The 13,923-nt window shown below is 44.5% G+C and overlaps 1 protein-coding gene across 10 annotated transcripts in view; it reads left to right on the top strand.

Moving 5' to 3' along the window:
• The window catches only part of Dcun1d4 (defective in cullin neddylation 1 domain containing 4), a 67,797-nt gene that overhangs the window by 16,616 nt on the left and 37,258 nt on the right, over positions 1–13,923 (top strand). For 4 of the 10 annotated variants that reach the window (XM_076938648.1, XM_076938646.1, XM_076938647.1 and 1 more), the window contains exons 2-6: positions 2,554–2,632; positions 2,754–2,824; positions 2,996–3,035; positions 10,577–10,691; positions 13,198–13,289. In XM_076938648.1, coding sequence (XP_076794763.1) covers positions 2,554–2,632; positions 2,754–2,824; positions 2,996–3,035; positions 10,577–10,691; positions 13,198–13,289 — 397 coding nt within the window. Of the gene's footprint in view, positions 1–2,525; positions 2,633–2,753; positions 2,825–2,995; positions 3,036–10,576; positions 10,692–13,197; positions 13,290–13,923 lie in introns of all 10 variants that reach the window. The other 6 variants (XM_034508341.2, XM_034508342.2, XM_034508343.2 and 3 more) reach the window with 3 other exon arrangements.

Consider the following 13,923-nt stretch of genomic DNA (forward strand, 5'->3'; position numbering starts at 1 on the left):
TGTCTTTTCTAGTGCGTGGAGGTTCCCTGGCAACATCGTTGTGTATATACATACACTTCCGTGTGTAGAGCAGTGCTCTCATAGGCTATGGAGATGTCTCAGGCCGCTCACCTCAGTCACAGAGGAGCTCTGACTTTCGGGTCTTTGATACAGGGCTGGCGTTAGAAGGATGTAAATTGAGACTTTTCTCTGATTACTTGGTGGGGAGTTGATAGCTTTTATTGAGTACTTACTGTACTCTAGGAGTTATGGTTGGGCCCGACACATGTGGGCATTGCGGTAGGCAGCCAGTTCCGTAGTTTCATCTTTACCACACTATACAGGACAGCATCTCATTTTATTGATGAAATTAAAAGTTGGGTTGAATAAACTAAACCAGTGGGCTGGAGTTGAACCAACTTCTAGGCCCAGAGGTTAGAATGCGAAGCCCAGTGGTGGTTTTGGTATGTGCTCTGTGGACTAGGCTGAGTGTAGTGGGAAGACTGAAGTGGAGGAGAAGGGAAGGATTTGTGGACTGGAGTGAAAGACACTCGGCAGCCAGGGCAGGGAGTAGTAGCCCATCAAAGTCTGGGAATTCAGTGTAAGGACAATTTATTTCTTATCTAGTGTGTCTTCCATCTTTACTACAGGAAGAGGAAGGTTTAGCAGTCTGTTTGTTTCGACACTTATGCAAAGTCTGACATGTCCTGAACCACAGACTTGTAAAGTGACATATGGTGGTCACAAGGATGCACGCTATGTGTGTGTAAGCCTTTGACGCATCCTTCCTGCCTTCTCCTCTGTTGTCCTCTGTAGCACACAAGCCATTGTCTCAGCTTTGGTTCAGGGTAGGGCTATGGAGCAAAGTGATAGTGGAATGTGTTGGCCTGGTTTCCTATTTGTAAACCGAAATGTTAAGATGGTTTCTGTGGTTCGTTAGCAGCCACAGAAGGGTATGGACGTTGTGTATTTCAATTCCTCACAGCCTCTAGTGGTCTGAGTAAGCACCATTGTTCTGGCTTGGAGACCCCTGTCCACTTTTATCAAGTATAAACATTAGGCATTATGGACACTGCCCACACAGGCACATAGCACACTCTCACCTATATACTTTTCTGGACTTTTCCTGTGTGGTTGTGCTAAGTGGGTCATTTGGATAGATCCTGTGCCATTTACCTTAAGCATGGCTAGATTATTCAGTTGCAAACAATTATCAGGGGTGTTAGCTTGTGTGTGTGTTTGTGTGTGTGTGTGTGTGTGTTTGCATTTCTAAGATTGGGTCTTGAGCACGCTGTCCCCCCACCCCTGCATTGCTCCAGCACACTTGGCCAGGCATCCATCTTTAGGGCCCATGTAGATAGAGGCTGAGGTCCTGCTCTGGCTGTCACTCTGCCAGCACTGGTTCTAGATAGTGGTGACAGTGACCTTGAGAGCAGTGCATAGTGGAAATGTGTTGCCTACCTGTGATTGTCAGGGGCGGCTTATAGCTAGGCTCCTAACCCTGCAGGGTTGCTCGTGAATGGATTCTTAGTGCAAGGGAGCCTTTTTGCCAGAGGGTCCAGCCCAGCAGACAACTCACAGGGTGGCACTGACCCCTGGCTGTGCTCTTCATGTCTGGTGCATGTCCCAAGTGACAACTCAGTGAAGTGACTTACTTCTTTCTCCCTGGAATGGTGTGACTCCCTAGAATAGAGAGTCTCTCTTTTAGGCCACTTTCAGTCTTTTCCTATCACTTATGGTAGGAAAGAAATGGAATTAATGCAAACCCTGGTATTTATAAAAATATTTACTAATGTTTTTCCAAATATGAAATTATTAGTAACCGTTCAGCGCCTCTGTATAGCCTGCATATATGTATGTGGGCATACTTTATAAAAACACGTTTGCATGTATGTAGTGCTAGAGATTGACCTAGGGCTTCATGCATTCTGGGTTAGGACTCTACCCCTGAGCTGCATTCTCAGCTATGAAAACATTTGACATGGGAGATCCCAAAGCCTGGTAGTATACTGCAGTTGCAAGGTTCTGGGACTGAGCAGCCTGCAGAGTCTCTCACGCCTGACTTAGCACACAGTCCTGAGGTGCTTAGAGGTGGTGGATGGATGCTCTGTACTGGGGCTGCTTCCCCAGGAGTGCAGCTTTAGAACCTGGCATTCTCCACTGTTGCAGGGCCTGCAGGTAACTGCACACTCCCCTGCGCTCTGGAACCAACAGTTCATAAGACAGTTCTTTATCTACGTGCTTAAGGGGAGGTGGAGGGTGATAGATTCCTGTGATAGAACCATATAATCTGGAGCAATATATTGTTAGGTTATAAAGTGCTGGACATTGGGACACCATTCTGTCATTTTTCTGCCCAGGAGCATGCTTATCATACCAAAATTCTGGGGAAGGATGGGAATGCGAGCCTATATCCTCTGAGACCTGAGCTGTCTTCTATTTGCGTGACCATTTGAGTTCCTAACATTATTTATATCCTCCTAAGAAATGCAGGTTGGCTGCTGGCAGGATTCCAGAGCCACTGCGGTGTTTTCTTTTTACTTTAGAGCTGACATGAACTCCCATGACTTTTAGCATTTGGTTGGAGATTTGACTTTCCTGTCAGAGCTTATTCCTGGGGGCTGGTTCAGTAGTTACGTGTTGCTGTTTACTTGTAAGTATCCTGTTAGTTGAACTACTAAGACAACCATTCACGTTTACTTTCGAGCTTTTGCAATTTCTTGCTGTATGAGAAACAGCTAACACTGATTTCTTCTCTCCCTTTTCTTTTAAAGACTTTCAGCTGAACTCTCATCTCTCAACACTGGCAAACATTCATAAGATCTACCATACCCTTAACAAGCTAGTAAGTCAGTCTTTAAAGATATAGTCGCCAGCTTTGACGCAGTCCTTTTGTGCAAGTGTGTGTGATAAAAGAATTTATACTGTGGCTATCACTTGCTTATGACAATACTGAGTTTTCGTGCTTACTGTAGGGTATGCGATTTCTTGGTGTTAATGATCGTATTTCTTACAGAATCTGACAGAAGACGTTGGCCAAGACGATCACCAAACAGGTAAATGCAAACAACACTACTGACATTTAAGTAACTGTGCTGAGATGTCACTGTGCAAGGGAAGCAGTGGCCACAGATGCTTTATCCCCTGGTGCCCTCAGTTAACAAGTTGCCACTGTTGAGGACCAGGGGTGAAAAGGCAGTCAGGTTATAGCTCCTTCCCAGTAGGGACTCTATTCCTGAGGTGTGTCTGATGTCTTCAGCCGGTCTGAATATTTTTCAGTAGCTTTCAGGAGCAATCCTTTTTCTTACCTAAGTGTCTCAGCTCTTTTTGAAAGGCCCTGGAAAAGTGTGTGTCAGTTACAGGGTGGAATGGTTTGAAACTTGGGAAGGTGTTTGAGTTTTTTGTCCTGAGGGGTCCTGAGTGAATTAGAAAAAATAAGCAGAGTACCTAACTGCTCTTAAGTATGGTAGGTATGAGGGAGAGCATACACAGAAGCATCTGGAAGGGGCCAGACTGAACATGACCTGCTAACTGAACTGGGCCATGAGAGGAGAGAGGGGTGGGGAAGAGAGGTCAAGAGAGGAACCAGGAGCAGTGGTTAAGAGGGCAAGAGGCCAAAAGAAAAACAGTAGCCAAAATGACTGGGTTCTAGGGAATTGCAGCTGAGGGAGGGGCAGCCCAGCCTAGTCCTTGGCTAGAAAAGTCTAGGGTAGGGTTGAGGAATACCAGTCAGGAGGACCCTGTTACCTCCTGGGAGAATCTGGGAGACAGTGCCAGCTTTTATATGTTAATAGGCACCTCAGTTAGCCCTTTGTCCCAGGTTTGAGACCTAATCTTGGGAAAGTGGAAATCTTAAAGCTGCCTTGGCCCCAGGTCCTCAGGGTTTAAGTAGCACAATGATTGCCTTAGTTCAGTCCTCTGCTGTAAATTCAGGGTGTGGTCTCAGTGTTTGCCCATCTGACTGGCACCTAGGTCATGATGCAGCCGACCAGGGGACCAGACTCAGAGAACCACTTCTCTAAGCCAGTTATGATTATAAAGTTCAGGAATGCGCACCTGATCTAGTTACAAAATTTGTGGCAAAAATCCTTTGAATGTATTGTACACTAGAAAAATCAGCACCACTCCATGTCAGCTGATTCAGGCTGCTGTGACAGAACACCCTAGAGCAAGTATCTTATAAATAGTCATGTCTGACTCCCAGTTCTGGAGGCTGGAGAGGCAGGTGATAGATTGCTGTCTGGTGAGGGCCCCTGGAGGGGTTGGGGGCTTCCTGCAGGCTTCCTTCTTTTAAAAAGGTTCATTCTCAGTCATTGAGGTTTCAGCCCCAAAGACCCCTGCTCTCCATTCCAGCACTTTGGGGATTAGATGTCAGGGATGAGTTTTGTAGTTACACATTCAGGCCACAGCTTGTTGAAGACATTTGAACAGCACCAAAGTGAATGGAGTGAAACTTGGTGGTCTTCACTCTCCTAGTCTAACACTCTGCTCAGAAGTACTCTGTCATTTTTTTCCTCCCAGATACTTTGACACACATACACATTTGTGTCTTCTGAAGCATCCATGGATTTTACATTTAATGGTAGATTGTTGACATGTAGGTCTCATCCTCATCCTCTCTCCAGGTAGATTCAGTTAGGTGAGGTTGAAGAATGCACTGGCTTTTCTTTCAGTACTCCAGGGTCCAGGCTGGCACACCTGTTGCGTGCTCTCCACCGGCCCTGCTCTGCTGGGGTGGCAGCATCTCAGAGGAGCTTGGCTTTCGGCTCAGCATCCTTTCTCTGGCTCTCAGACCAGACAGAACCCTTGCTTCATGGGACAGGGGAACAGACCGTGGCAGGTGTGTTGAGGAGGTCTGGGGGAAGCAGTCCATTTTCAGAAGCACATGAAATAAAAAAGGATTTGTGTTCTTTTTAAATTCCTGCTTAATTCATAGACATGTCGTATGTTCCTCAGCCTCCTGATGTGCACTTGCATGCTTGAGCCTAACTCTTGGCTATCTTCAGTAAAACTGGAATACAATTTCCAAGTTAATTTCCAAGGGTCAACTTGATAATTAAGGAGAAAACCACAAATCTCTGCTTGAAACTGCCAGTGGTTGTGAAGGTTTGGGTTTTTTTTTCCCCTAAGAGTTGGGGTAGTTTTAGTTTTTAAGTAAGATTTTGTATTAGTAAGACTCTTAAGATTATCTTAGCTATGGTAACACCTCCTCTTATTTCTGACTTGTGAATATTATATAGTTAATTTAGGAGTTTAGATTTAAACGAGTAATTGTTACTATAGTAATTTCATATCTAAGTGTTAAACTTGAAAATGGCAGTATGATAAGTGTAAGTCTCAGTTAAGGACAGTAGCGGAGGACAGGGTGTTTGTCCCTGGGCTGTTTGCCGTTGGTCCACAGCTGTGTCTGAAGTGTGGTCACTGCCATGCGACAGTGCCTGGACTGTGTTGATTAGTGCTTATGATGTATGTGTGCTTGTGGGGGGTGTGTATGTGTGTGTATGTGCTTGTTTGTGTGCTCATGGTTTATGTGTACTCATCTGTATGTGTGCTCATGGTGTCTGTGTATGTATGGTCTGTGTGTGTGTGTATATATATGTGTATGTGTGTGTATGATATATATGTGTGTATATATGGTATATATAATATGTGCATATGATATGTATATTATGTGTATGTGTATATGTGTGTGGTATATATATATATATGTGTGTGTGTGTGTGTGTGTGTATATATATATATATGTGTGTGTGTGTGTATGCTATATATATACCATATGTATTTTGGTGAGCCTACTGTCTCGTGTGTGTGTGTGTGTGTGTGTGTATGTGTGTATACTGATATATACATATGTGCAGGTACACTGCGTGATCATGTAGGGGCCAGAGGTTGACATTAAGATGTCTTCACTTGCTTCTTCACCCTATTTTTAAAAACAGTCTCACTGAACCTTGAGCTCACTGTCTTGGCTAGACTTGGTTGGCCAGCAGGCACCCAGATCTGCCTGTCTTTGTTTATTCCTCTGGGAATAGACACATGCCACCATGCTTATCTTTGGATGTGGATGTTGTGGATCTAAACTCATGTCCTTATGTATGTAGGACAAGCCTTTATCTATGGAACCATCTCCCTGGACCAGGGCTTGTTTACCAGTCCGTCACCACAGTCCACTCCTGACCATGGCATCTGTTGTTTCCTACGCTGCAGTGCACACTGTAAAATTAGACAGTGAACACGAGTCTTGGAGATATGAGCAAGAGTTTTCCTTGGACTGTCTTGGTCCAATGGGAGTCTGAATAATAAGTGTTGTGTACAGTAGAGCCAAGGCCATGTCCAAGGTGGGGCGTCTCATGTGCTGCCTCGTGCTCCTGATCTTCCGTGGGGCAGAGGAAGATGAGTGAGGAAAAGTAGCTCGAGAGTAGAGAAATGATCAACAGAAGAAAAACAGGGGAAAGAAAAAACAGTCAGGAAAATGATCGCATGTGCCAGAGTCCATGTTACTTGGAGATAAAGGGAATTTCTTAAATAGTCTTAAATAGTAGGAAAATTTTGTTCACTCAGTGGAGTGAGCTTCGTGAAAGGGGCTGGGATGCTGGTCCGCAGTCGAGCATTTGCCTGGCTTTGGTGAGCTCCTAACTCCGTGCTGTAAGGGGAAGTGCTGTGCCCAAAATGTCACGGGGGTTGTAGCCTGTTTTCTGAAGTAGATAGCCTCACAGGAGTTCTTGCTTGTATTGTCTGCTTTCTGATTTTCTTTCTGTAACGGTGTAGCTAAATGGAGGTAAAGTATGTATCTAAGCTTTGCAGCCTAAATTTATTGATAGAAATACATAAGAACTTATAGAACATTCATTCAGATTTACACATTTTCTTTAACTATAAAAAGACTTACCTCAGTTGTTTTAGGAAGCATGCACTCTACCTACCAGTAAAGATGAAGTCAGCTTGGCTGATGAATGGAGCGGTGGACTGGAAGGTCTGGTGCATTACCGTGCATTTTCTACTCAGCCGTTTCAGTATCTAGGAATGCTCTGATTTTAAACAGCTCTATTTATGCAGGTTGTATGAACACATTTGTTCACTTACTTGTCTATAGAACTCAGTAAATGTATTTTACTATTATAAATTATTACATTTACTGTATATATTACCAGTGAACCAACAGGAGACCACGAACAACCATGTGCCTTTTCCCTTTCCTGTGTTTTTGTTGTTGTTTTGAGAGTGTCTTAATCTTTAACTCACATTGGCCTTGAACTCTCCTTGGTAGCCCATGTTGAACTTGTATCCTTTCCGCCTTAGCCTCCTGAGTGAGTGATTTCAGGCTGACACAATAGGCATTGAGCGCTCCTGTCCAAGATGCACTTTAGGAAGTCCTAGTGGTTGTGATCTGCCAGCAAAGGAGGAGCGGAAGAGGCAGCAGGCAGATGTTCGGCAGAACTTGTATATGCGGATGACCTCAGGTCTTGTTAGTAAATGGTAAACATGCAAAATGTAGCTTTCTCTGTAGCCTGGAAAATTCTCTATGAGTCTGTGCTTTTCCCATCCATCTTGCGAGGCTTGCTGTGCAGGGGCAGGGGGGCAGAGGGGGGCAGAGGGGGGCAGAGGGGGGCAGAGAGGGGCAGAGAGGGGCAGAGGGGCAGAGGGGCAGAGGAGGGGGCCGGGGCGTGCTTGAATACTGGTTATCAGAGAGTAGTCATGGCGTATTTGTGAAAAATGGCCAGTAACAGTTACTCACTTATGCGGATACTTAGAGCAGAAAGATCTAAATGAAAGTCATGTCTCCTAGCTAGTAGATAAAATTTTTGAATACAGTAAGGTACCAAACTTGAGGATATGAGTAAGGTCTATACAGATATGAGAAAAAAAATGATTTGTGAAACATAAAGAAGAAAGCCTCGGTGTGGTGGTTTGAATAGGAATTTGCTTGGCCCATAGGGAATGGTACCATTAGGAGATGTGGCCTTGCCGGGCGGTGGTGGCACACGCCTTTAATCCCAGCACTTGGGAGGCAGAGGCAGGTGGATTTCTGAGTTCGAGGCCAGCCTGGTCTACAGAGTGAGTTCAGGACAGCCAGGACTACACAGAGAAACCCTGTCTCGAAAAACCAAAAAAAAAAAAAAAAAAAAAAAAAAAAAAAAAAAAAAGGAGGTGTGGCCTTGGAGGAAGTGTGTCACCGTAGGGTGGGCTTTGAGGCCCTTTGCTCAAGCTGTGCTCAGTATGGCACTCAGTCTCCTTCTGCTGCCTGCAGATCAAGATGTAGAACTCACAGCTCCTTCGAGAGCATCATGTTGCCTGCATGCTGCCATTTTGCCCACCATGAAGATAATGAAACTTTAAGCCAGCCCTAATTAAATGTTTTCTTTTATAAGAGTTGCCATGGTCATGGTGTCTCCTCACAGCAATGAAACCCAAACTAAGACACTCAGTAAGAAAACAGTGTAAGAAAATTGGTTGATGTAAGATGTTTGTGTGTTCACCACAAATGTGTTGCTGTGGTGAGTAGGTTCTGTGCTCACCCCAGATGTGCTGCTGTGGTGAATAGGTTTTGTGTTCACCCCAGATGTGCTGCTGTGCCCAGTTCTGGACACTGTCTCAGGCTGTACAGTTAGGTAGCCCACATTTTCCTTCTGCGGGCCTGACCCAAGGCACTGGTTGGTAATCAGGGATAACAGCATCTTTGGGGCTTAGGTCACTGCAGGGTTTGAACCTTGGCACACGCTGGGGTGTGGTTTGAGAACTGGAGACTTCTCTTTAGGGAAGGTGAATTGAGTGTGTAGGGTGGTAGGCACACCTCTCTGGCTCTTTTCCTGTCCTCAGCTGCTGCTGGGAGAGGTAGAGAGAGCTTTGTATCTCTGAGGAACCTTTCACTCTTGGACAGACGTAGTTAGGCTTCAGATAAGGTAGCTGGCAGTGATCTGCCTAGGCTGGAATCAGTTCTGGGCGGAGGGAGCAAGCAGGCTCTGATGCCCAGGGACTGTCCAGCATGGGCTGAGGACTTGAGCCCATCTAGGAGACCCTGAAACGTAGCAGAGTGGTACAAGCCTAAGAGTGAGCCAGCATTTGGTTGCAGCTCATCACTGCTCTCAGTAGGTAGCGGCTCTGACTGCTGACCACGCTTGCCTTGCTGGCCATGCCTCAGCTGACTGTGCTCTGGCCCAGTCCATCTTCCTAGCTCCTTACTACTAAATGTGGCTTGAGCCATCGCACACAGCAGCCTTCATGTGGCCATGGAGCCACTGCCCCCACCCCAGACTGGGACATCATAGAAGTTATTAACTTCCTTTTCCTGTGTTCTGCCAGGTTGTTAACCTTCCCTTTTGGTCTCTTGAATAGCTGTACTTCCTAGGGGTAGGAGTTACAGAGCTTGCAGCTGATGGTGGGTGAGAACCACTGACCGCCTGAGTCCCCTTACCATTCAGCTACACACACTCACACAGTGTGTATCTTCAAATGCTTGCCGAATAGATGTTTGTCCTCATGATAATTGTGAGAGGGTGAACAAGAGAGACACCTTTACCATTCCTCAAATGATGAATGAACAAGAGGCCTAAGATAGGTCAGCAGTTGCTCATGCTACAGTGTTAGCTGGAAAGCTGACTTTGAATTCGGATTGCTGTAGCCTTGCATGCTTGCAGCATGGCTATCCACAGCCTTTTAAGCATTTTAGAGACCTTGGGAAGTTGCCAGATGCCTGAGCTGTGGTTGCTCTGAGCTGTTCAGTAGAGAATTATCATTGCCTGTCGTGTGTGGAGTTCTTGTGAGATTAAGTGCCATGTCCAGTGGTACTTGTACCCAGACAGGGTATCTAATATCTCCTAATCACAGTCTGAGTCTGCAGTGTGACAGTCCACATTTAATCCCTGGTTCGCCACTCTCCTGGGTCCGGACTACTCCTCTCGGCTGTGCCTCTTTCTTTATTGTCCTTTTCATTAGGAATGTGACTGAGTATGTCTATGCACGGGTTGAAAACGGGGCCTGTAAGGCCGTGGATATTACTATAATAGTAACAACGTGGTGTTACTATTGCCAGATTTTCATATCCTTTCTAAGTTACAGTTACACTTCCTCAGATGTGCCCTAGTTGAAGGAGGCAGTCATTCCCAGTGGCGGGACCAGGGAGCAGTTTATGTGAGACTTCTGCCCACTTCCCAAACCCTTGCCCACCCTGCTCGGTATCCCTTGAAGCCCATGTTAGGACTGGTGTGCTTGTGTGTGTTCTAGGCAGGGCTGCTGGTTAGTCTGCTCAGCCTTGTGAAGTGTGTCTGTGACAGCAGACAGTTTGTCTTGCAGGAGCTTTGACATGTAAGACATGATTTCCCTGAGTGCCATCTCGACAGTGGCGCTCACTTCTGCTTCTGCTCTGGTAGGGGTGATGAGGAGGATTTATTTGTGTAATGGCAAGGTTGGTTTCTTGACTATCCATTCCATTTTCCTAAAAGAGGCGCTGAAACTCACTTCTCTTAATGGTCCTGACTGCTACCGTCTAAGCACTTCCCAGGGCAGGCAGGCCATGGGGTTGGTTATTTAGTGGTGACTCTGTTCAGAAGTAATGCGTGTACCATGCCTCAATTCTGTGTGCTCCAAATTTGTTCCATAGGAAGCCTGCGGTCTTGCAGTTCTTCGGACTGCTTTAGCAAAGTGATGCCACCCAGGAAAAAGAGAAGACCTGCCTCTGGAGACGACTTATCTGCCAAAAAAAGCAGGCATGACAGGTAGGGTACAAAGGCCACCAACTCAGAGCAAGAGTCACAGAGGTGTGAGATCCACCCCGTGCAGTGAAGGGCACTGTTGCCTGCAGATGGGCTGGAGTCCTCTGTTTCTGTAGGTTATTCTTCAAAGTGTAATTATTTAATGATGTTTATTTTACGTCTTGGTTTGTATTCAAGAAAAAATTAGGCAATTTGAGTTATTAGAAATTAGTTTCATCTAGTCAATTGGATTTTCTGAAACTTGGGTGGAACATGAGTTTATTTCCATTGAAGCCTGGCTGGCAAAGTCTGTCAGCACTGGGTGTCTGTCCTTCAGAGAGGGGCTCACTAGCTGCAGCCACAGGGCCAGAGGGAAGCAGCTGTTTTGAATGTCCTCCTGGATTGTCAGTCAGTCAGTTTCTTCTCATAGAGCTGAGAATTTAATGAAAACTGAAAAACAAGGCTATTTAAGTAACACCCAGACAGATTACATGTTAACCATGGTGATGCCAACATACTTTTAGTGTTTTTGTTAGGTATCTTTATTGTTTTGCCTTTGATCTTAATAAGTAAGTCTTTCTTCACATAACAGACTTGATGTGTTGTCTTTTTCCCATGTTTCTGTCTTTCCCCTTTCCTGCTGGGTGGGTCGTTCTCCCATGGGCTGCAGTTCCCATCTGTAAATGGAGGAGTTAGGTGAGCTTGCTTCCTTCCTTGCTGTCATGCTTCGTTTGTTATAACTCAATTGGAGGAGCAGAGACGGACAGCAAAAATGAAAATAACGCCACAGTTAATATCTCAGAGAAAATGTTATGCAGGAGAAGAGGGTGGCTTCTAAGATAATCACCAGCTGTCTTCCGGCCAGTGGTTTTCAGTGTCACAAAGCTAAGTACTTTTGCATCAGGGGACTGATAAACTCTCATACTCATGTAGGCATCTACGCTGTATTTTTTTCTTCAGCATAATTTGGTATGATATTATTGTGCTGTGGAAAAGCCAGCTTAAACACTGGCAGTTAAGTGAAGTTTTTGAGTCTGATTCTTGGCCTTTTAGTGACTTTATTAAGATACCCTAAAGTCAGTACCTTGTAAGTGTCTAATTCAGTGTGGTTTTAAGTTAACTAAGTTTACAGACTGTCATTACAAGTCAGTGTTGGAACATTTCCACTGTCCCAGTCAGTCACTCCTGTACTTTATGGCAGCCTAGGCGAGCAGCTCGTCTAAGTGGTCTTCTGAGTTTCACGTCTTCTAGTCAGCATGGTGTCTTTGAGGCGCACCTGCGTGATAATGTGCACCAATGTTTTGTTTCTTTTAGCTGCTGCATTATTTTTCCATTGTATGGTTTTGGGCAAATTTTATTTATAGTGAATTCTTAATTTAATGCTGCCATACCAGAGAACTACAAGTCTATTGATAAATAACAGGCTCTGAGCTAAGATAGGAATACTCTTATTCTTTTCTCTTTGAGCCCTAAGCTAGCATCCTCCGCATCTAGCTGGGATACCTTCCTTATGTAGGAGAACGAGAACGTGAGGTTTGCAGTTTTGATAACTTAATACTTTTCAGCATAATGTTCAAGAGGTGGTAGATGCCAGCATTTCTGTCAAAGATCTACACAGGTAATCAGTCACTCACAAATAATGTTTATATAAATTCATTGAGAATTATTTAAGATCTTTATATTGTTACATAAATGAAAATTATACCCATAAATATTAATATATCTGGGTATCTGTGATAGGTTAAACTATATACACGTTTTGTATCTAGCTTGCAATCTGAAGCCCCTGCTCCTGTCTGTCTGCCTATGTGGGAGGCTCTCCTCAGGCTTATCACAAGATGAGGGACTCCTGAGCTGCAGGACTGCCCTGCCCTGTCATTCATGTCTCCAGCCCTGGCTGCCTAGCAGGCTTACAGTGGGAACTAGGAGTCAGGATCTGTTCTCTCTCTTAACGAGCAAAGGTTATGTTAATACAGGAGCCACCAGAGACACATTTTCTTTAGCCTTGCACCTGGATTAATTTTGTTCTAGAAGATTGGACATGAGTAGTTGTTTCTCTTTATTTGCGTAAGGTTTTCTGGCATCATTACTGACAAATTCTTCCTTAGCCTATGCCTGTGCTTAACTCATGACACAGAAATCAGAACTTAATACAGCGATAGGGATAATTCATGTTTTTAAGGATCATTTTTAATGCTTAATTTCTTGCCATATTTTACTTAGAATCTTTCTATAGTGAATTTTAGGTTTTGAGGCAGAGGAAAGTTTATTAAATAACTAATCTATGTAATTCTAATTGATTATTGATAAGATAGTTGTATTAAGTGCTTACTATTTAATTCTTTATTAAAATGTGGGTTATTTCTGCACTAGTTTTGAAACTGCTAATGCTTAAAAATACAGGAAGTAGAGTGTTTAAAATATACTTAAGCCCTGGTGGACTAGATGGATGATTTAGGACAAAGTGAAATTATCTGCTTCTTGAACCCAGTGTCTTTAAATAACATAAAGCTGCCTTTTCACTTTGTAGCATGTATAGGAAATACGAGTCAACTAGAATAAAGACTGAAGAAGAGGCCTTCTCCAGTAAGCGGTGCCTGGAGTGGTTTTATGAATATGCAGGTAGGTCCTGTATCCTGTAAAACTGATCCATAGGGAAATAGGGACATCTTGGATTACAGAATTCTAAAGCTTTTAAAAGCTGCGTGTGCGTGCATGTGTGCGTGTGTGTATGTGTATGTGTGTGTGTGTGTGTTGGGATGGGGTCAGGGCTTGTGACAGAGAGTCAGAATGGAAGAAAGAGATGTAGTTGGAGCCAATCACTAATACCCTATTTATAGCCAGCAGCCCAAGAACTGAGAACTGTGGACAGGAACTGAAAAGGTGAAGTGTCCTTGGGAGCAACCCTTCATGGCTACGAAACCTAGTTAGAGAGCCGATGATGGGTAAAGACTTGGTTTAAGCCTCCAAGTTAAAGTAAACATTGCTGTTCTAGACTCCGACCTGGTGCGGTGGGGTCTCCGTATACCTAGTGTCTCTGTTTCGGAAGATCATAAGGCAGAAAGTGTCCTTTAAATTGTCCTGAGGTTGGGCCCTGCGGTCTGTGCCCTGTGCTGAGAGGGGGAGGGAGAGTCTCATCTGGCTAGAAGTTTTATGACCTTCCGTCTTTCTCACCATATTTTAGGCCTTTTCAACCTGAGTGTTGAACTTTTGCACAATTGTCTCAACTGTTTGAACAGCCTTCACACCCACTTTT

The sequence above is a fragment of the Arvicanthis niloticus genome, chromosome 7 (genome assembly GCF_011762505.2).
Source record: "Arvicanthis niloticus isolate mArvNil1 chromosome 7, mArvNil1.pat.X, whole genome shotgun sequence".
Taxonomy (NCBI): domain Eukaryota; kingdom Metazoa; phylum Chordata; class Mammalia; order Rodentia; family Muridae; genus Arvicanthis; species Arvicanthis niloticus.